The sequence below is a fragment of the Neofelis nebulosa genome, chromosome 2 (genome assembly GCF_028018385.1).
Source record: "Neofelis nebulosa isolate mNeoNeb1 chromosome 2, mNeoNeb1.pri, whole genome shotgun sequence".
Lineage (NCBI taxonomy): Eukaryota > Metazoa > Chordata > Mammalia > Carnivora > Felidae > Neofelis > Neofelis nebulosa.
Genome location: NC_080783.1, coordinates 93495615 through 93518497, shown reverse-complemented (window position 1 = coordinate 93518497; position 22883 = coordinate 93495615). Strand labels below are relative to the sequence as shown.

At 38.6% G+C, this 22883-nt stretch overlaps 1 protein-coding gene across 2 annotated transcripts in view; it reads left to right on the top strand.

Moving 5' to 3' along the window:
* THSD7B (thrombospondin type 1 domain containing 7B) overlaps positions 1–22883 on the top strand; it is a 1116594-nt gene that overhangs the window by 611667 nt on the left and 482044 nt on the right. For both annotated transcript variants that reach the window (XM_058715426.1, XM_058715425.1), the window contains 2 exons: positions 11434–11589; positions 21591–21788. In XM_058715426.1, coding sequence (XP_058571409.1) covers positions 11434–11589; positions 21591–21788 — 354 coding nt within the window. The remainder of the gene's footprint in view (positions 1–11433; positions 11590–21590; positions 21789–22883) is intronic.

Genomic DNA, 22883 nt, shown 5'->3' with positions numbered 1-22883 from the left:
ATAGTCATAACAAACATGTCTTACCTTTAGGCTTCATTTAGGTTGAACCACACAGTGTTTGTTAGAGCACCTGAATTAACAAAATATAAATACTAAAAAAAATTTAATGATTGCTGCATGTAACCACATCTCTTTTTATGTAGTAAAAATCTATATTATTTTGAAAAATCTATATGATTTTGAAAATAGGTAATAACCCTTTAAGAGTCAATGTTTAGTTGAATTTAGGAGCCTATAAATACATCCATGCTGCTTTTTAAAAAATATTTTGTTTAAGTTTATTTATATTTGAGAGAGACAGAGATAGCATGAGTGGGAGAGGGTCAGAGAGAGAGGAGACAGAGAATCCCAAGCAGGCTCTATGCTGCCAGTGTAGAGCCCGACTCAGGGTTCAAGCCCATGAAACTGCGAGATCACATCCTGAGCTGAAACCAAGAATCAGATGCTTAACTGACTGAGCCACCCAGAAGCTCCATCCATTCTGCTTTTAATATAAAATCAACTAACTGCATTTTTAAATTGAATAATTATTCAATGCTTTCTCTTTCAAATTAAGACTTCATAGAAGACAGTTATAATGTTTTAAAACATAAATCACTGTCCTTTTGATCTCATAGCCTATTTTGCTGTGATGATATATGCAAATGTAAAAATATATATATATAAATATATAAAATTTTGATATAAAAATGTATAAAAATGCAACTTAAATTTTTTTTTAATGTTTTATTTATTATTGAGAGAGACGGAGAGAAAGCAGGGGAGGGGCAGAGACAGGGAGAACAGAATCTGAAGCAGGCTCCAGGCTCTGAGCTGTCAGTACAGAGCCCAGTGCGGGGCTGGAACTCACAAACTGTGAGATCATGACCTGAGCCAAAGTCAGATGCTTAACTGACTGAGCCACCCAGGCACCCCCAAAAAGTGCAACTTCTTAAGGCAGTTTTTAATAATATGACTAGTATTTAAGCAAAAATAAATAAATAAATACAATTATGCAACATATCGGCTATTTAAAATTGTCTGTATTCTCTGAATGCATCAGAAAATAACATACCTTATTGGTTAATAGAATTATCTCTCGCTTATTGCAATGAAAATATCAGCATATAGACTCTAACTTCAAGAAAAACACAGGTATTTAGAAGCACTGTAGTCAAATTGAAAAGATAGACTCTAGCCTAGAGCCATGGAAATGTGTGATGAATCCAATAGGTTTGGATTTAGAGCCTTGAGCTGGAAGAGTCTAATATGGTGTTGAAGAGAGCAAACCAGAATCACACTGGCTGGGTTCAAGTCCTGACTCTGCGGGTATACTGATTACTGAAGCTTGAGACTATTTATTTATTTATTTTTTAATTTTTTAAACATTATTATTTATTTTTGTGAGATAGAGCGTGAGCAGAGGAGGAGCAGAGAGAGAGGGAGACACAGAATCTGAAGCCGGCTCCAGGCTCTGAGCTGTCAGCACAGAGCCCAACGAGGGGCTCAAACCCACAGACCATGAGATCATGACCTGAGCCGAAATCAGACACTCAACCAACTGAGCCACCCACCCAGGCGTCCCCAAAGCTTGAGCATACTTTTACACATTCATTTGTCTCACCGGTAACTGAAGATGCTAGTAATACTTACTTCAACACAACCTTTTGCTAATTAAATCAGAATACATTTGTAAATTGGTCAGCATTCAATTTAAGTTCAATGTGTGTTCTACTCCGTTCATTCCCAGTGGGGGATGATACCTCCCCCAAGGGGACAAAAATTGGTGCATGGAATGTAAAAAAAAATCTTACACTTTTTATATATAAAGCATATACATATACACAGTATATTTGTGGTGTGAAAATGCCATGGGGGAGGGAAGGGCCTTTAGGGAAAAGGTGTTTACAAAAGGCTCCTTAGGAAGGATAGAATGTAACAAACGTGAGAAGCATTGTCTAGTCCTTATATTTTACAGAAGCTCACATGCTAAGAAATTTACCCGATTCACATAGTAGTAGATTCTCAGTGTAATGTTTTTTTAAAAATAATCATATTTGCCAATTGCTTTTTTTTAAATGGTACCCCATAAATTATTTAGAGTACTGATTCCCCAACCTGCTAATTAAAAAGATTTTTGAAGACATAAATTTTTACTGTACTCTCTGCTACCCCTTTATCAATTTTGACCCAGTGTTTCTGAGTTGGGACTGTGTTAGGCTCTATTGGGTTAGGCAGGTTGAAAGCTATTAATTTACAACGTTGGCCTTGACCTAATGAAGAGCTAGCTATGTAGTATAGGACTTGCGATGCTTGAATAGGCCTGGGAGGAAGGAGCTTTCATCCAGCTTTGCAATGCAGAGGTTTTGGTTTGAAAGTTTTGTTTTGCTTCAAAAATGTATAATGCAGTTCCTCACACAAAAGAATGAACTGTTCTGCCTTTTAAAAATTATTATGCGGTGTCTCATTCGTATCACTACTTAGGGACCTGGTGAATCCCACGAGCCTTCCTTTGAAGTTGAATTAACTTGTTCAGTCTAAAATGATTTGCAAATATAAAGTAGCATATGCTAACAAGGATATCAGGTACAGTGAGGCCTTCAGTATCCCTTCCTTTAAAAACAGGACAGTGTGCCTATTTATTTTAGAGACAAAGAGTTCTTCTCCTGGCCCTCTAAAATAAATACCGCATATTTTCCCTTCTTTTTCTTTTCTTTTCTTTTCTTTTCTTTTCTTTTCTTTTCTTTTCTTTTCTTTTCTTTTCTTTTCTTTCTTTTCTTTTCTTTTCTTTTCTTTTCTTTTCTTTTCTTTTCTTTTCTTCTCTCCTTTTTTTTAAGAGCTTTAAGAGCTCTTGGAGCTTTGGAGTTTGTGATATTGGTTTTAGAGATTTGTGTTGCCTCAGATAATATGGATTTCCCCTTCTGGTTACCATTATTATAAGTTTCCATTCAGTTACATCCAGGTTGAAATACCCACCTTCTAAACCCACACAGACAAAGGTCCACCTTGCTTGCTTCTGGGGGAACTAATAGGGCATCTTGTGACAGTTCTGAAGTCTGGGAGACCCAGCTCTGCTTTCTGCTGTCTCCTTCTCACCCTCCTTACCAGATCTTCCTGCTCCCTTTTCTTCCTCTGAGACTTCTGTATCTCAACTATATATTTTTTTCTTTTATTTCTCAAAACATCCTCTTCTGACCAGGTTTTTGCCCAGTGGACTTAGGGCACCCTGCTGTCACCTCTGCCCTTTCTCAGTTGCTGGGTTGGATATGGTGATAAAGAGAGAGGACTGTGCTAGGGATACTGTGTGTACCCAGTGGAAGGTGAGCTGGGCCCACATTTGCTACTCTTCACTGGTTTCACTCTTCAGCTACCTTAATGGTTTCTTTGGGCATCGTTTCTCTTTAAGAAATCTTGTGAACTCATTGTAATTCCTTAGGGATGGCCCTAAACCTAAGTTTTAGGATGAAAATAGTCATAGTCTAATTTCATCCCCTCCCTCAAATCTTTACCTTTCAAAATCACATGAGAAATACCTACCTAACTCCTCATCTTCCTTTAACAACACTTTTTTTTTAATTTTTGTTTTTAATGTTTATTTATTTTTGAGACAGAGAGAGACAGAGCATGAATGGGGGAGGGTCACAGAGAGAAGGAGGCACAGAATCTGAAACAGGCTCCAGGCTCTGAGCTGTCAGCACAGAGCCTGACGCGGGGCACGAACCCATGAACCGTGAGATCATGACCTGAGCCGAAGTCGGACGCTTAACCGACTGAGCCACCCAGGCGCCCCTAACAACACTTTCTTGAGGTTTGGTCTTTACTACTGATATTTTTAAATTACGTTTTTTTTTTTTTTCTATTTTATCTCACTTCAGAAATTTTGGGAAGTGGACAGAATATTCATCTGTTTATTTTCCTGATCAATTACTACTGTTTACAGCAGGGGTTTTTCTATCATAATTTTTATTACAAATACAAAATCATAGTATAGTGTAGTATTAGAGGATAGGGGCTTTTAAGAACCCTGGACCTGTGTTGGTCACTTATTAGCTTTGTCATTTTGGACAAATAATTTATCCTCAGCTATGTCATCTACAGAATGGAAATGATAATGATACTTACTTCCAATGATCGTGATGAATGAATGAGAAGTTGCATGTAAGTCCGTTGCACAGCGCCTACAACCAAGTAGGTTACTAGTGTGTATTAGGCTATTATTACTAACCTTAATCAGTAAAATAGGCATTTATGGTCATTCCTGGGAACACTTTTCTTATTCAGCTCTTCCCATTGGTTCTATGGGAAGATGAACTCCAGGTTTCAAATCTGTGAGTATGAGGAGGACTTTTGCATGAAAACCCTTTTAAAAGCTGTACTTTACCCATGTTGCATACTTATGCCACTGACATCCTGCGAAATTCTTCCTCTTCCCTGCCTCTCTGCCTTTTCACTTTTTCTCCTTGCCTGACCACTTCCCCACCTTTCATTGATCTCCTTTCTATCCTCTCTCATCAATAATGGTATTTTTAACTTCGTACGCTGTGAAAGATGCCATTTAGGTCAGCTTTTGCTCCTTCCACTCTTTCTATACCTTACTTTTAGGTGCGAGCTAAAAGGCTGAAAAACAATTAGAAAGAAATTCTCAGAAGAGGAATAGAGAGAATATGTGATAATAGAAATATATGAATATCAGGCCAAAGGCTGCTATATTATGTAATTATTTGATATTGATTCTGATTACTTTCCGAAATTGTACAGCTACCTCATTTATTTTGCCTTCATTTGTATTCTGAATCTTGTTTTCCATCTTCACCTATAGTGTTTTTACTCTGTAGCATTAAGGAAATCACTAGGCATTTTCTGAGTGGCTTTATGAAATGAATGAAATTTGGAAAACTCTCTGATATGTGGTCACATTTCATGTAATTATTTCTAATTGCTGGAATTATTTTTAGATATTAAATTCACAGTACATACACCTGCATCTTCCTGCCAAATTGTATTGCACAGAAGTTTGCCAAGAGAGTCACAATATGGCTAAAATTAAGCTTTATTAGGTATAATAGGATGAGATGTGATTTAATTCTTTAAGCTGCCTATAAGTGCTAGAAGACAGATTGCTTTTATTCCATCCACTAAGTTAAAAGAATGATCCATTATTTTGCAAATCCCAGTGGCAAAAGGCAATTGAAATAATACATGAAGCTTCTTGAAGGAAAATAGCTTTCTGGTTAAAATTGTAATATTATTTATCTTTCCCCTTCAACCATTTGACTCCTTCAGTCTGTAGAAGAGGCCTATTTATTTTAGCAGTAAGGTGGATTGAATTTCTGCCAAGTCAGTATACTCCCTAAATGAATATGTCAGAGGCAATATTGTTTCTCAAAAATCATTTAGAAAGCAGCATTTTTACATAAGTAGGCTCTTTCATTAGTTTTGAATTAAATCTTAGCAATTGCTGTTTCTATTATGGTTGTTCTTGGAGAGCCCATGGAATGAGGGGATTCTGAGCTTTAAGTGAAAATTCCCTTTGGGGTTTACAGTTCCTGCATTTGATTTGGAAAATTGAAATGAATATGACTTTTTTGTCTAGCTTCTTCCTGAAGGCTTATGTCATTCTAGAAATCAAGTATCTTACGTAAAATCAACTGTAGATGGAATACATTGTTTGCAGGAGGACTTTGCTATCCCTAAGATAAAAAGCAGCAAAACAGTCCAGGTTTCAAGAGTTCCCAGGAAGTAGCAAGCATCACCTCTAGTTTCTTTTCATCTCCACCTCCTTGAAAATAGTAGGAAAAAAAATCAGTATCTTGTGACTAATTCCTTGACCATCTTTAAGACACTTCTTTCTGTGAAGAAGGAAAGGTGAGCTCCATTATGCCATGGCAGAATTACCTCAAACACCTTCTGAATTTTCAAAGACTGACTTTGTTTTTCATCCAGTAATAGATATATTAAAAAAAAAACAAGAAAATGCCACTGGATCCTGTGATAGCTCTTTTTACTTTAAGCAAATAGAACTCATTTTTGCAAATTAAAGGGTACTAGGTTATTAGTTATAATTAATTAAATATTATTTTGCAATTTCAGTTCAGTCTCTTCTTGAGGAATTAAGAGGTGTTGATATTTAGATCTTACAAAATGGTCATCAATAGGGGTGGGGGATAATATACTCGTATTGAATCTTTGCCAACTTATTTCTGTGCTAATTCAAATTAGTTCAGATTAGAGCTTGATTTAGTTTCAAAAAATAAAATGTGAAGGTACCCATTTTTCTTTACAATGGCAGTCATATGCTAATGTCACAACAGGCATTTTTCTTCTTAATTACAAATCGTTTTGATTGAATTTGTATGCTCATCTGAAATCACCTTGTCATTAAGAAAATCATGAACTTTGTACATTTCCAGAATTAAGAACAGTTTTGTGTGTGTTTATTTTTAAAAATTAAACATATCAGCTACCCAGCTTATTTTCCCTCTTATTAATTAGCATTCTGTTCATGGAACAATTCATTATTTAAGACAACTTTGCAATCATTAGTAGCAGACTCAAATTTCTTGTAAGTCAGGTCAATTTAGTAATTTCTTATTGCAAAGGAAAAATGCCAGGTTAGGCACCAAAATATTCAAAGTATTAATGACTGTTGCATATGTACAATCACTTATAATATTGTAATAGCACTTGGAAAGCTACCACTATGTAGCAATCTCAATTTCTGAGTTGAAAATTATTTTGGCTCTTTAATACTTTGTGACCATGAGAAGTCTTTATAGGGACTAACTTTGCTGCCTACAAAACCTAAATAGACTGTAAAACCTTGGGTAATTGCTTATCTAGTCAGGCAGTTGGTCAACACAGGAATGAATGGCAGAAGGCATCAAGGTGACATGGTCTAAAAGGCATCTGGTATAAGAGAGACAAGTACAGACCTGCACTGATTAGAGCAGGGATTCATTGCATCTGAGAAGACAGAATTGGTAAAGAGAAGTAAAGTTGTTTCAGTCAGTAAATCCAGAGAAAGGATTTCATATGGGTGGAAAGACCGCAATTCTTGCTACAGACATCATGGCTGGAGTTTGGCCAAGTAAAGTGCATAAACCATCCAAATTCAGGTGGCCCATCTCACTTCCACATCCTACCCACCTCCCAAGATTATTTTATTACAATGTGAATAGCCACAAATAAAAGAAGTAAACATTATTTTGAAGTGGACCAAAGTTTGGTCTCACTACCTCTTGCTTGGTGGGGGAGGAATGGACAAGGATTTGGAGGAGTTTAAAAATAGTGATGAAGTAAAAAAAAAATAGTCATGAAGTAGGAGAAGGTTTTGGATTTTATTTAAAAGGTTATAGTGAGCCTGCAGACTTCATGGAAATCTTGGATCTGTTGTGTCACTGACTGCCTCCATTGTAGTCACTGTGATTCATAAACAAAATATCCTTAGTACAAGCAACCTTGTGTGTCCTGTCTGATGGCTCCATTCCATGGAAGGAAATTCAACAGGGACAGGTAGAGGTGAGTCAACCACCCGAGACAAGGCTCAAGTTCTGCTCTGCCTGAATTTGCTAACTACCTAATGTCTTTGGTAAAGACTACTTAATGTCTCAGTTTTTTGGTAAAATTGATGAATTAAACTAAATTAGCTCTAAAGCTTTCTTCTAGGTCTAAATAGTCAATAGGTATAGAAATATTCTCTGTTTGCTGTTCTTAGGGAGAAAACTACCTAAGTGGTCTGAAACTGGTAAGTGCTTTGTGAATTGCTTATGATTTATTTCCAGAACAAATGTTGCCCAGAGGGTCTGAGATACAGATAGGTTGGCCCAAGTACATTGACTCAGTGCAGAGATGAAGCATCTTAGACATGTTGCCTGGGACTGGGATAATTTATCTGTATGGATTAAGATCTGTCTGTCAAAACAGTAGGTGCTAAAAAGGCACGAGTGTTCTGACAAATGGCCTCATTTCCACCCCTGGGCCTCATAATTTTGTCACTTAATAGTCTCCAGGGAACCCCACTCCCTCCAGCTCCTCTCTTGCATACTATGTCCCTCCCTGCTTCCAAATCTTAGGCATACCCTTATCGCTAATATCCAGCAGTCAACTGATTGACAGTTAAGTATTTATCAAAGGGGACCTGGGGTGACTTAACCCCATACCTCCCAAACATTCTTAAAGCTCTCCAAAAACATGTCAGATAAACATAATGATCTATAAAAACAATGTCTTTGACATAGGACAAATTCCCAGTCTCTTTCCAGTTGTACTGCCAATATGAAAGCTTAATTATTACACAGACATTCAGGAGCTTCTAATGATATTAGTGAAGGTCTCCTCTGGGCATAGGTGCTGCAGTGGTAGATTGATTAGTTTCAACTGCAGGGCTCAACCTCAAAAAAGTTGTAGCAGCACATGTCTCCTGGGTCTTGGAGCTGAGAAGTTGGGGTATCTTCTAAGCATTGATCACCAGACACCTAAAGCCTGTCTGGTGTTGTAGTAAGACAAAGGAAAAGAGAAGTAGCAGTAATAGCTTTCTAGTCTTGTTGTTGGGTCTCATGGATTCATGTATGATTAGTATTAACTCACACAGAAATATGAGTTCCATGGGGACAGAGACCTTGTCTGTTTTACTCACTATTCTGGTTTCAGCACCTAATACAGTGTTGACACATCGTAGGTACTTATCAGTGTACGTTGAATATCCTATGATGAGGCCACATAGTGCAGTGATTAAGAGCACAGACTCTGGAGCCAGGCTGACTGAGATCCCCATCTCAGCTCTGCAACTGACTGATTAAGATTGTGGGCAAGTGAGTAAACATTTCTGTGTTGCAGATTCTCCATTTAAAAAAATAATGTTTATTTATTTTTGAGAGAGAGACAGAGTGTGAGTCGGGGAGAGGCAGAGAGGGAGACACAAAATCCAAAGCAGGCTCCAGGCTCTGAGCTGTCAGCACAGAGCCCAAAGTGAGGCTCAAATCCATGAACCATGAGATCATGACCTGAGCCAAAGTTGGATGCTTAACCGACTGAGTCACCCAGGTGCCCCTAGATTCTCCATTTTTAAACTTGAAATAGTAATAATATATATCTCAAAGTTATGCAGGTTAAATGAATTGATGTTTGTAACCAGTGCCTGGCATGCACTGTAAATGTGTGTTAAATAACTAGATTAATTAGTTTATAGCCCCACTTCCTTTACCATCACTACTTAGGTTTTTTTTGGGGGGAGAGTAACATTTGAGTTTGTGAGAACATGTGATAACAAGCACAGGCCCAGACCCAAAGGCATTTCTGTCTTAAGACCTCTGGGTGTACAGCTTTCCATTCCTGCAACACTCTGAAGCATCACTTTCCGTCAATTTCGCTAATGTGCTACTTGACTTACCCTTCTTGATTGATAGTTCCTTGAAAGCAGACACCATCCAAGAGGGTATGATTTAAAGTGGGTACTGATGGTTTTAGAATGAATGCATGATGTAGTCAGTGAATGGCAATCTTGTGTGTTTTCTCTTGCTCACCCCTGGGAAAGGAATCACAGACCCCTTACCCAACTTAAAGGGGTGGTGGTGGTGGTGGTGGTGGTGGTGGTGGTGGTTGGCCTTCTTTTCTCTCTCTTTCTCTCTCTCTCTCTCTTTTTCATTTTATTGAAGTATATTGAGATTCTTCTTTATCCACAATCCACTAGTGTCATAGGTACGTTCTATTCCTGGACACTCTAACCTTCCATCTCACTGTCATTCTGGCCAACCCAGTCTCTGTTTGATCACCACCTCTGCTCAGCCTTCCCAGTAACATAGCGATTAACCCCAGTTTTGTTCTCTCTTCCTATCCTCACCTCCTCCACATGGCTTGTGATCTTTGACATTTACATTGGCCATGTTGCTTTGCCCTTGTCTTTTATTTTAAGTCAGGTCACATCCTTTTGGTAAAATATACAAGACTTAGTCAGAAACAAAGCATTCTTATTTTTGTTCACGAACTTGTTTTTCCTGTTCACCTTCATAAGCACCTGAAGCTGCCCCACTGTTCGTTGGAAACACATCTTTCCCCATGGGAACTTCTAGAAAACACACAACTTCTAGAAAACACTATTTTAAATTTTGATGTTGTTTTCATTTATGTTCAAGTTTCTGCTGGTCCAAGATGTGATTTCTTGGTGTCTTTACCACATTGAATTCACATCCATGTAAAGAGTGAAGAAGCAAAGTAGATAGTGTGATTTACCACCCAGTCCTGTCACACCCGTCTTTGTCTTTGAAGCACTTTTAATCTGCTTAACCGGAGGACATGACATATGGGAAATATTTAGACAGTAGTACAAGTCATTTCATAAGATAAAACTGTCCAAACTTAAACCATTTGTTCACAAACTCTGAATTGCTCCAAAACCACCTTAGTGTGAGATCACTCTGTCCAAGCCTCGTTATGCATTTGGCTATTCTTTTATTGTGTCATTTGTTTCCTAACTACTATCAGGAGCTCATCTTTTTCATTTTCTGTGTATTTTCATGGTGCCCAGAATGGATCTGCATGGAAAAGTCACTTGGTGAATGCTACTCATGGCCAGATGGTCACTGCACCCTGAAGTGACCCAGTTCTGGGCACACTCTGGGTGCAGGTGCACAAAGAAGGGCTGGAAGCCTCCTAGTTTGGCATCTACCCATGGCTTCTCAGACATTCTTTGTGCTTCTGGGTAGCCTCACTAATGAAACTGACTTTGAGGGGCTAATTCTGTAGCCATAGATCCTGATTTTTCTTCTTTTTGAAGAACCATTTTTCTGCTATGTCTTTGAGAGCTCCACCCCTCAGGGGAGTAGATTAGTTATGCTAAACACGCCACCTCAGAGGTTTGATTTTGATTTTTTTGCAGAAACTCAGTCATTTCTATAGTGGACATAGACTCATCTTGAAACTTCACAAGCCATTTAATTTGTTTAAATCATAACTCTAGATAATTTGTATCTATATTTCCAGTCCTCTCTTGAATTCCCAGGGAATACTCTGTGAAGCAGGAAACTCAGTGAATTCCCTTTGTGCTATATATATCTTTTTACCTTTTTTTCACCCAAAATGCTAATGGCATAGAGCTAAGCAACAAGTATGGGAGAGTGTTTATGTTTTGTTTCTATATACTATTGAACCATGTGGGCAAGGTAGGCACACAAATAAAGACATTAGTAATTCTAGAATCTGGGTACCTGGGTGGCTCAGTCAGATAGGTGCCTGACTCTTGATATCAGCTCAGGTCATGACTTCGTGGTTTGTGAGTTCAAGCCCATCATCAGACTGCACTGACTATGCAGAGTCTGCTTGGGATTCTCTCTCTCCTTCTTTCTCTGCCCCCTCCCCTGCCCTCTCTCTCTCTCTCTCTCAAAGTAAATAGATGAACTTAAGATAATAATAATAATTTTAGAATGTGACACAGATCATTATATTTTTTCTGTTTTTTAGTCTCTAGACCTGTGAAAAAGACATTATGTCTGGGACCTGCCCCTCCAGCCTCTCAGCTCTGCAATATCCCCTGCTCTACCAACTGTATAGTATCTTCCTGGTCTGCCTGGGGCCTGTGCATCCATGAAAACTGCCACGATCCTCAGGGGAGAAAAGGTGAGTGTCTTGTTTGTGTGTGCTTCATTTACTTCCTTTGTACACACAATTCATTTACTTCCAATGTACACACAATTATTCTGGTAGCTAAGTAGCCGATTAAGCCTGCTTAAGACAATATTTGTTTGTAAAATGCAGATAACTAGCTCAAGCCTGACAGCATTCAGTTATTAGGGAGGCCATTGGGGAGATTTCTATGGAGCAAGAATCTGACCTTTATTGACCTTCCGGTTAGGCTCCTAGCTGTGAAATGACTATCACTCAAATAGGATCTAACAATGTTTTGTATGTGTAATGCTTATACTGAAGAAATTAGACATGATTTCTGTAACCACATCAGGAAGCAACTGTTGTGCATATCTATTTATTCTCAGATTTCCACATGCTGACTTTGATGTTCTATTTCAGATTTTCACGAGGGGCATTTATGCATGTTGTTTACTTTTTGATGTCCTTGGGCTTAAAGTGAAAGCTTCAAACTTTATGGGTGTATTTAATTTTGTAGGTGTCTGTAGTCTTGTTTCCTTTACTTTGCTGTTATATACACATCTTCATCTTCCAAAGTTCATTTTTAGTGATGCCTTGACTTTTCTTTCATTAACCCTTCAGTTTGTATTGACATTATAGCCCCTAAATAACAATAAAAAGGAAATACTTCTTTTTCTGAGAAAAAAAAATGAGCTCCCAAAATTTAAGTTGTGTTTGCTAAGCACTAATCCTAGCTGTCATATAAAGAAAGAATACATGGCCAAGTGCTTGATGCTATAAACTTGGTACTCTCAGCTTAATTCTGTGTCCATTTGAAAACCCACATTTCAGAGGGCACCTGGGTGGCTCAGTTGGTTGAGCATCTGACTTTGGCTCAGGTCATGATCTGACGTGAGTTAACGTCAGTTAACTCATTAACCGTGAGTTTGAGCCCTGCATCAGGCTCGCTGCTGTCAGCACAGAGCCCCCTTCAGATCCTCTCTTCCCCTCTTTCTGCCCCTCCTCTGATCATGCTCTCTCTCTCAAAAATAAATAAACATAAAAAAAAGAAAACCCACACTTCATCAATTCCCAGATTTCTCACATGCATCCACGTGTGTGTCCAAGTTCACACACCTGTGCCTCTGGGCTTTTCTCTCTCTCTCTCTCTTTTTCAATGTTTATTTATTTATTTATTCTTTCCACACTTCAGGTTTCTAGATCTAATTATGTCACAAAATTGGTGTGTACATTTTATGTGGAGGAATTTTTTCCCTCCAAAACATGGTAATAAAACAGTATAGTGCATTATAAAGGATGGGATCTTATTTTTATGATCAATTAATTTTGTCTAGCTTCATTGAAATACAATTGACATATAATACTGTGTAATTTTAAGGTATTTGACATACTGATTTGATATAAATGTATATAGCAAAATGATTGCCACAATAAGGTTAGTTAGTACATCCATCACCTCACATAGTTACCTTTATCCTGTGGGAAGAACTTTAAAGATCTACTATCTGTACTTCCATGTTCATTGCAGTGTTATCCACAATAGTAAAGTAAAAGTAAAGACCAAGCGACTACTAATGCATAAATGGATAAAGGAAATGTGATACACACACACACACACACACACACACACACACACACATATATGAGTGAGTATATAGGAATATTATTTAGCCATAAAAAGAAGGAAATCCTGCCATTGTGACAACATGGAAGAAAGTTTAGGACATTATACAAAGTGTTATAAGTCATACGGAAAAAAGACAAATCTTGTGTGATCTCACTTATAAGTAGATTCTTAAAAAACCCTGAAATTATAGTAACAGGGAGTAAAATGGTGGTTTCCAGGGTCTGGCTGGTGGAGAAGATGGGGAGATGTTGATCAAAGGGTCCAAACTTCGAATTATAAGGTTAGTAAGTTCTGAGGATCCAATGTACAGCATTATGAGCATAATCAAAAATATTGTATTCAGTTTAAAGTTACTAAGAGAGTAAATCTTTAAAATTCTTACCATGAAAAAGAAAAAAAAATTAATTTTGATTTTAGATAGTAAAGTAGAAAAACATGTCTTCCTTAATGCTTCTGGGAAGAGTCATGAATCTCATTGGCTGCTTTGTGTCATATGCTAACCCTGACCCAGTCATTCTAATTGACCAAGTCCCAGGCATGTGACCACCACTGGAGGAAAAAGGCTCACCAAGCCTCACAGACTGAGAGTATGGGAAAGGTGGCTCCCTCAAAGAAATATGAGGTGCTGATGCTACAAGAAGGTAGAAATAATGCTGAGGTTAAACTAAATAGATATTTATTAAGTGCTTTGTCCCCTTTGTTCTGAGCCAGAGAATTTCTACAGTGATTCAGAGAATGCTCTCTTCCTCATTCTGTATTGCAATTTTTGTTACGCAAGCCAAATTTTCACAAGACCCTTTATGAAAGTGCTCTTTCAACTTTTCTTTCAATCTTCGTTTTCCACATAACCCTACTGGTCAAGGAACTCAGCTGGGAGACTCACAACATTTGGACTGTTCCACGTGTCCCTTTGGCTCAAGATGCTTTAATGCCAAAGCTTTTCTTCATTAATCCCTATTCCTCTCTTGTATGAGTCAACTCTTGCAACTGCACCCTGGTCCTTAATTCATTAGACATCACCTGTTGCGAGTTAAATTGTGCCCTTCATCAAACAAACAAACAAAAAAACACCTTCATTCCTAACACCTTGTATATGTGAATGTGACCTTATTTGGAAATAAGGTCTAATGGCTGATGTCCTTATACCATGAGGGAAATTTTGACACAGTGATACACAGGGGAAAATTTCATGTGAAGGCAGACATTAGAGTGATGCCTCTATAAGCCAAGGAATGCCAAGGATTGCCATCAACTACCAGAAGCTACGGAGAGGTATGGGAACAGTATTTCCCTAGAACATTCAGAGGGAGCATGGCTCTACTCACACTTTGATTTGGGGCTTCTAGCCTCCAGGAATGTGAGACAAAAAAATTCTGTTGTTTTACATCACCCAGTGTGGTGCTTTGTCATGACAGCCCTAGGTTACTCTTATACTGCCCAACTTTGCATCAGCGTTTGAGCTCAGCAAGGATATAATACTTCATAATATTTCAAAACTAAAGTATAGAGAAGTTAACCAATTTGTCCTATCCCACAGTGACTTAATAATGTCCAAGCTAGCACTGAGAACCTGGGTTCCTGTCTCCCTAGTCCATTGTTCCTTCAAACCTTGGGCTTAGTGCTTCCCTCTGTGGCCTAAGGAAGTTTGGATCAAGGCACAAGTCCAACACTGAGCTTAGCAGAGAAGCTCTCTGCCTACATGCACCACATTGGCCAGTGGGACCCATTAGTCTTGAGAGCCAATCATTGAGCCAGTATAGAAGATAAGGCATAGGGTGTGGGATTAGCTCTAGTGTATCACCTTTGAAGGGAGAGGGAAAGTAAACTGCAGCTCTGTGAGAAAGGAAAGGTGTGCCAAGAACATCTTGGGAGCAGCAGGTAACTGGAACGTGTATTTTTTTACTCAAACAATAAACTTGTCAAGAGAGGCTCAGCCTTTGGAGCTGAAGGAAAGGGTGGAGGCAGTACAACATCTCACCTGAAGGTAGTAGTGTCACTGCAGCCACTTGCAGAGTGTAGGGTCATGTTGGGATTGATGAGAACCAGTCTCTGTTTTATAGGGCACATACTTAGGCTAAATGACCTGCCCTAGACACTAAATAATCACAGACAGGGGAGCATATACACAGCAATGATTGTTATTCACGTCTGGGAAGTTTGCTATTTTATAAGTGCTTCCTAGAGCAGAGACAATTTTTATTTTTAAGGTCTTGTTAAAATCTGTCAGGACCACCTGCCTCTAATCCCTCCTGGGAAAAATAAAGAATGGAGTTTTCCCTCTAGCGAAATGATTCTGTGCCTACAAAGGGACCGAGCATATTATGATGATCTTTTTGTTAATTCTGCTGACTTGTGAACCTGAGGTCTTGGATCTTCTCGATCTCAGTCTGTCCCACGGTCCTACCATGGGGTCTCTCGGAGACGCTGACTGGCACAAACTAAATGTAGTTCAGAATTCCACGGAGGCTGGAATACACAAGCTAATGCATTAAACATCACAAAATTCTGGGGTGTAAACTGGACTGTTTAGCTTCACATTTGAATTCCCTACCCTAAAGAAATGCAGTGAACCTAGGAGCAGAAGTCTAGGAGATACATACATTCTTAGATATTTTATATTCTTATATATATGGAAGGTGGAAGATTTGAGTGAAATATCAAACAACAGCAAGAAAATGAATGTGTAAAGTTGGAGATAATTACTTTTTTCTCTTTGCTAGTCTTTTCCCCAGTCACTGTGTTATTGCTTCGGTATGTTACTTTTGTTCGCATTTAAAAAAAGAAAGTAGGAAAGAATGGGAAAGCAGTTAACGTATTACCTAATAGAAGAAATTAGTTACTCTAGAAATGATCTTAACATGGCTGTTATTCTAAGGCAGGCACCCTTCAGTCAGGAATCCTGTAAGGTTTGTGGCTGTCAGCCATCTGAAATACATTAGAAAATCAGCCTCGTACCCAGCCTTCACACTTTCCACCAGGTCTGTGATAGGCAGACGAGGGGAACAGTACTCAGCAGGTTGGTACTTGTCAAGTGAAGCTAGGACACCTTTCAGAGGAATTTAAATTGGATCAGGTTTTAACATTCATTGCTTTATCTTTGATATACTCCCAGGGAGTTATAATTAGAGGCATATGAAAGAGAAATAACCTGAAAAAAATTGCTGATGGGTGAACTCTACACATAGGTATACCTTTAAAAAATTCTTTTTGATACAGTGACATACACTTATATGACATCCTTGTCCCTTTAAGACATATTCCAGAAAGACAGATACCCTTGACCACAGAAGTTGTTTTTTTCTTTAATTTTTATATTTTGAGAGAGAGAGAGAGAGAGAAAGAAAATGAGTGGGGGAGGGGCAGAGAGAGAGGGAGACACAGAATCCAAAGCAGGCTCCAGGCTCTGAGCTGTCAGCACAGAGCCCGATAAGGGGCTTGAACTCACAGACTGTGAGATCATGACCTGAGCTAAAGTCAGACGTCTAACTAACTGAACCACCCAGGCTCCCCGTACAGAAGTTTTAAAAAACAGTTTGATGGAGGCTTCCCAATACAGAGTCATATTAGGTAACTGCTTATGTGATAGGACTTCAGGGATTCCTTCACCAGCCACCCCTCCCCCCCATATGGTATTACCCTCAGTCATACACCTAAAGTTCTAAAATCCCCATAGGAAAAGACATTTTGAAACTGAGAAGCCATGACTGTCTTTACAAAGACAGTCTTTTATGCTCTGAAACAAATCAATTTAGATAACACAGCAAAAGCAGGAGAATACTGTATGTTTTAGATCTTTGTATAACAACGTGGGAAATTTTCCATTTTCCATCCTTGCCTGCTAGATAGATCCACTCTTAATGAGAAGTCTATAAAATCATTTTGCTTTGTTACAGAAAATATGTATGCTAATAGTTTTTTTTTTCTTTTCCCTTTTTCCCCATATCTATGTGTGTTAGGAGAGGGGGCTGTGCCTACTTCTCCTTTTAAGTGTTGAGAGCTCTTATGCTCATGATCACCCTATCATTACTTTTTCATATTTTCTGAATTCAGAGAAGGGTGGAAAGTAATATTGATAGACTAAAATGCTACTCTTGCAGGAATGGTGGTTGATTTCTAAAGAGTTGGAATGAAGGATTCAGTGTGCTCAGGTTCTTTGGATCAAGGTTGTTACCCCATGTAAAAGGTTCCCAGAGAGGAGGAGCAAATGGGATGCTTGAGATAGAATAAGTTTCTGTCATCCTTGGCCAACCAGCAGGCTACTGCTTCAGGCCTGTCCCAGTGGAGTCAGTGGGGAGACACGGTGTTGACCATGGACAGCTCCACTTTTGGATCACTAACCCATGAGGATGTACAATCCTCAGACCTGAATTTACCTCCTGTCTCCTTTCATTTTTCCATGGCTTCATTTAAAAAACTTTGACCCATATTCTGCCATCTGCGCTTCTTCCCTTTTCTCTTCCCAACCCACAATTCACTCTTTTCTAATTCAGTAGAATATATACTATGCCAGTAGACTATATACTAAACTTTGGGTTCATAAAAGAAAAAAAAAAAAAAACCTTGCAAATACCAGTTTCATTAAAGGTGAATTGACTCTGTGGTCAGGAAGTGATTATTAAAACTCCTTGCTACTTAGTACCTAAAATATCACTATCCAATCTGTATACCTCCATTTTAAGGAAATGACCCATAGGCCCTGCAGATTCATTATATGAGGTGGGGCTAGAACACATCATACACAAGAGCTGATTTAAATTCTTTCTTATGAAGAGGTAATGACTCAAAATTCCTTGGCTTAATTTCATACGTATCCATTTAATCAATAATGTGCTTTGGGAGCAGTGATAAAGTATCATTAATCTTAGTTTTCACATGCATAAAATGAGAATAGTAACTTATAAAATAGTTTCAAAGATTTATTAATTTGGGGTAATATAAGTAAAGTGGCTGGCACCATCTTGGGATAGGGTAGATGTTTAATTAATGCACGTACCTTTTCCCCTTGTTGGACTATATGCTCTGTGAAGAATAGATTTATGTTTTCTGTTCCTTCTGTGGCTTCCCACAGTACATTACAGTGATCTACATATGGCAGTTAATGTTTACTGAATGATGCTATCTGATTAATATGGAATTCAGCAAATGAAGGTAAGTGGTTGGCTGGCCCCAGCCACTGTGGAGTTAGCAGTTGTGTATCTTTCAGAACAGAAGCACCCAGGGGAAGCATGATGTGTATTGCAGACATGAACACCAATGTGTGATTCAAGTTAAGCACTAACAGGAAACTGCAAGGTTTTTGTTCTAATGCTGAGCTTCTGCTATGATTTGATTCTAGTTAGAGTCAGGACAAGGGCAGTACAAATGAAAGACTAGAAGAATTTATTGACTGAGGAGATGTAATCTATAGATTTATGGTGAGATGGATGCAACTTGATTTGTAGAGGAAAATTTTACATACCCCTTAATGGCACTAAGCTCTAGGTTAAAGGATATCCAGAATCCTCAGGAAAGACTGCTAAGTTTCTGACACAGTAGTGAAACCTTGTAAATCATGGAGACCTATGCTATGTCCTGCTCAAAGATACCGACTAAATAAGAGCAAACATAAGAGGATAAGTAAGCAGTATATGAACATTATTTGTAATAGTAGGGGTCATTTGGGGTTCCTGAGTAGTTCAGTCAGTTAAGCATCTGACTCTTGATTTTGACTCAGGTCATGATCTCACGGTTTGTGAGTTCGAGCCCTGCACCAGGCTCTGTGCTGGCGGTGCAGAGCCTGCATGGGATTCTCTCTCTTTCCTTCCCTCTACCCCTCCCCTGCTTGCTTTCTCTCACTCTCTCTCTATCTCCCTAAAAATAAATACATAAATAAACTTTTTTTGAAAATTAAAAAAAAAGGATTTGAGTTCATCCAAGTTGTGTGGCATTGAGAGCTTGGAGTTCATTATCGTTGGATGAGCGTCAGGTATAGTTGAGAACCTTGTATGTTTCCTATGTCTCTTCTGAAGGTGGCCCAGGAAGGGACCTAAACCCTTCTGCATATTTTATGTTGACTAATTAATGACATAGACTTGTAGGTAAGAAGTATGGCAGAAGCCATCTTTTGTTTTAATTGTCCCTGACCTTAATATTTTCAATGCCATGATCATGAATGTGGTCTCTGATTGGCTGAATGATGCCTTCTCCTATGTGGCTGATCATCAAAGTAAGAATCAAAGACTCTTTTAAAAAGAGCTCTTTCCTCTCTCTCTCAAAATAAACACATAGACTTAAAGTTGAACCGGTGTGGCTCATTTGGTTAAGTCTGACTCTTAGTTTTGGCCCAACTCATGATCTCACAGTTCATGGGATCGAGCTCTACAGTGGGCTCTGCACTGACAGCACTAAGCCTGCTGAGATTCTCTCTCTCTATCTCTCTCTGGCCCTCCCCAACTTGCATGTTCTCTCTCTCTCTCTCTCTCTCTCTCTCTCAAAATAAATAAATAAACTTAAAAAAATAAATAAAAGGACTTCATAGGTTAGCCCTAGACCAAGAAAACCCAAAAAGAGCATTTGAGGTGGTTTATCTAAAATACTTTCCCAGCCCTGTAATATTCTAAGGAAACGTGGCTCCCTTTTATGGCCTAAAACCATGTGTCCATTAGTTCACACTTCCTTGGTTGTGCAATTTTACAGGAGTGAATCTTTTGCCCACTACACCTTGAGCTTTGTAACCTTTCATTTCATTACTATTGGTGGGAAAATAGGCATGGCTTTGGAAAATATGGGAGAGAGATATACCTGGCTTTGTGACCTCTCATGGTCCCTAATTGTTCTTCTCCTTGACTCTTGTGGGAATAGTAGTAGGGTATCTAACTCTCAGGCTGGGCATTCAGTGTTCTCAAGCTATTTTCCTATCAAAGTCTGTCTGTCTGCTGTTTCTCTCTTTTAACTCACCCGAAGGAATAAGTGAATAATTCCTTAAAATGTTATCTCCCAATAAGACTGGTTTCATTAAAAAGAAGGAATTAAAAGAAAAGAATTAAATTGGTTAACAGAATTTGATGTGTTAGAGAATGGAAGTTAAAATATGAGGTCCATGGAAAGCAGGCATAGCCTTTAGAAGTGACATGGTAGGGCACCTTGGTGTCTCAGTTCGTTGAGCATCCAACTTCGGTTCAGGTCATGATCTCACTGTTCATGAGTTCAAACCCTGCATTGGGCTCTGTGCTGACAGCTCAGAGCCTGGATCCTGCTTTGGATTTTCTGTCTCCCTCTGTCTCTGCCCCTCCCCCACTTTCATTTTCTCTCTCTCCCCCAAAAATAAATAAAAATATTTTTAAAAGATTAAGAAAAAATTTCAGAAGTGACATGTAATAAAGGCCAGAGATTAAAAACTCATAGACTAAAGAGTTGTATCTAGTTCTCAGTCACTTTTTTTTCTTTAATTTTAGGACACTTTGTTTTTTAAAAATGATAAATTAGTTAAAAATGGAGAGATTTCATATAAAAACAAAGCACAACTTGGATTTCTGTCTCCTTAGATAAATTCCACATTCCCTCATGGCAGCAGCCAATGGAAACAGGATTATGGCCACCTGTTACAGAGCAAGCATACATCTTCCATTTCACCACACAACTCAGGACTCCTTACAGTTGTACAATTGACTCATTTCCCTCAGTTTGTACCTGTTTGACTCTTGCAACACTGAGTTTATGACTCTGTAAGCTTATAGAGTCGAAGGCCCATATATATCCTTATTACAGGTGATGTTGGGCTGTAGTCCCACAATACATTTTTTTTTAACTGAATAATAGTCCAGGGACCCATGTCTAGCCAAGGTGAGGAATGCAGTCCAAAGAGATGCTGTGTTTACAGGGAAGGCTGACCTGGAATGTAATGTCAAGGAAGGGATACAGGGAAATCTCCGGGCATAAAGCTGTGAATTTCTTAGTTACCAGGGATATGTCAAAATGTAGATGTATTTCAACTTAATGTGGAATAAGCAAAATGTCAAAAACAACAGAAAAAATAAAATGTGGATTTATCTATGTTAGGCTATTTCTGTGAGTCTTCATTTATTTCTATTGGTGTATTGATGCCATTGGACCAGTGCTACTTGCTACTCCATTTGATTGTGTGTTTGTGTATGGCCTCTCCAAGATTGTTAAGTCTTGGAAGACACAGTCTCTGCTCTAGTTCTTTTCCATTTTCCCTTTCTTTTTGTATCCCCCTACCCCATTTCCCATAAAAGAAAACACCTTGAACTCATACACCTTTTAGGACTATAGAGATTAAAATAAAAGTTTTATCTCTTTTCTAGTTGCTGCTGGTGTTTTGTTTTGTTTTGTTTGTTTTGGTGGATAAAGTTGAATCCTGTGAAACTTTTTTTTCTTTTCTTCTCAGGATTTAGAATGAGGCAGCGCCATGTCCTCATGGAATCCACAGGGCCTGCGGGCCACTGCCCTCATTTGGTGGAGTCTGTTCCTTGTGAGGATCCAATGTGTTACCGATGGCTGATGTCTGAAGGCGTCTGTATCCCCGATCATGGAAAATGTGGCCGAGGACATCGCATCCTGAAGGCTGTGTGCCAGAATGACCGAGGTATGAGGCAAAGACATATGTGTTGTTAAGTGAGAGCTGCCCTATTACTATTACACGTCACTGCTCTCAAACAGGTCGTTTTCCCAAGGGAGGGAAACAGCTTTCCTATCCTTGAATACTTATGTTGAGGCCACATGCTAAATTGCTGCAAAGTAAGCAGTCTTGAGTTAATGTGAGGCCACATAGTCCAAAAGAAAAGTATATGATTATGCCTCAGTGCAACACAGTGAAGCTAGAGATTTTTGTGCAGTTCTTAATTTATCAAGACAAATAGAATACAGAATTCCTCTGGGTAGTTTTCAACTTATCAATACCAAACAAGTTTTATTTGCCTTTTTTGAGGTCAATATGTAACATGTTTTATATATTATTAACAAATACTACCTTGTAAAGATTCCAGGGCTACAATTCTCTCCAAGTTAAGGGGAAAAAATACTAAGCTATATCTTTTCATTTATGGAACATTCAACTACACTCAGTTCTAGACATAATACTGACATTTCTAAAGAACTGTTTTAAAATCTAAATTGTCAAGATTTGCAAAACTGTAAACAGTGGTGTCTTTGCTTCATTGTCAAGCTTGTAGTACAATGGTTGTTTGAAATGAAGGGTGATTTAGAAAACATGTAAGTCACATGGAAATGAGGAAAGTGACATTTGTAAACCTTTATCCTACAGTTAAAAAAAAATCAATCTCTTGGAAGAATATTGGTATGTTTATTAATCCCATTTATAATGCTCTTGATGGGGGGCGCCTGGGTGGCGCAGTCGGTTAAGCGTCCGACTTCAGCCAGGTCACGATCTCGCGGTCCGTGAGTTCGAGCCCCGCGTCAGGCTCTGGGCTGATGGCTCGGAGCCTGGAGCCTGTTTCCGATTCTGTCTCTCTCTCTCTCTGCCCCTCCCCCGTTCATGCTCTGTCTCTCTCTGTCCCAAAAAAAATAAATAAAAAACGTTGAAAAAAAAAAAAATTTAAAAAAAAAAAAAAAAAATAATGCTCTTGATGGGTGGAGGGAAACGTTTTGACTTACGGAGTGAAGTAATCCATAGAATAGAAGGAAATTACAAAGTGGATTCAGAGTGGCTATTCGCATACAC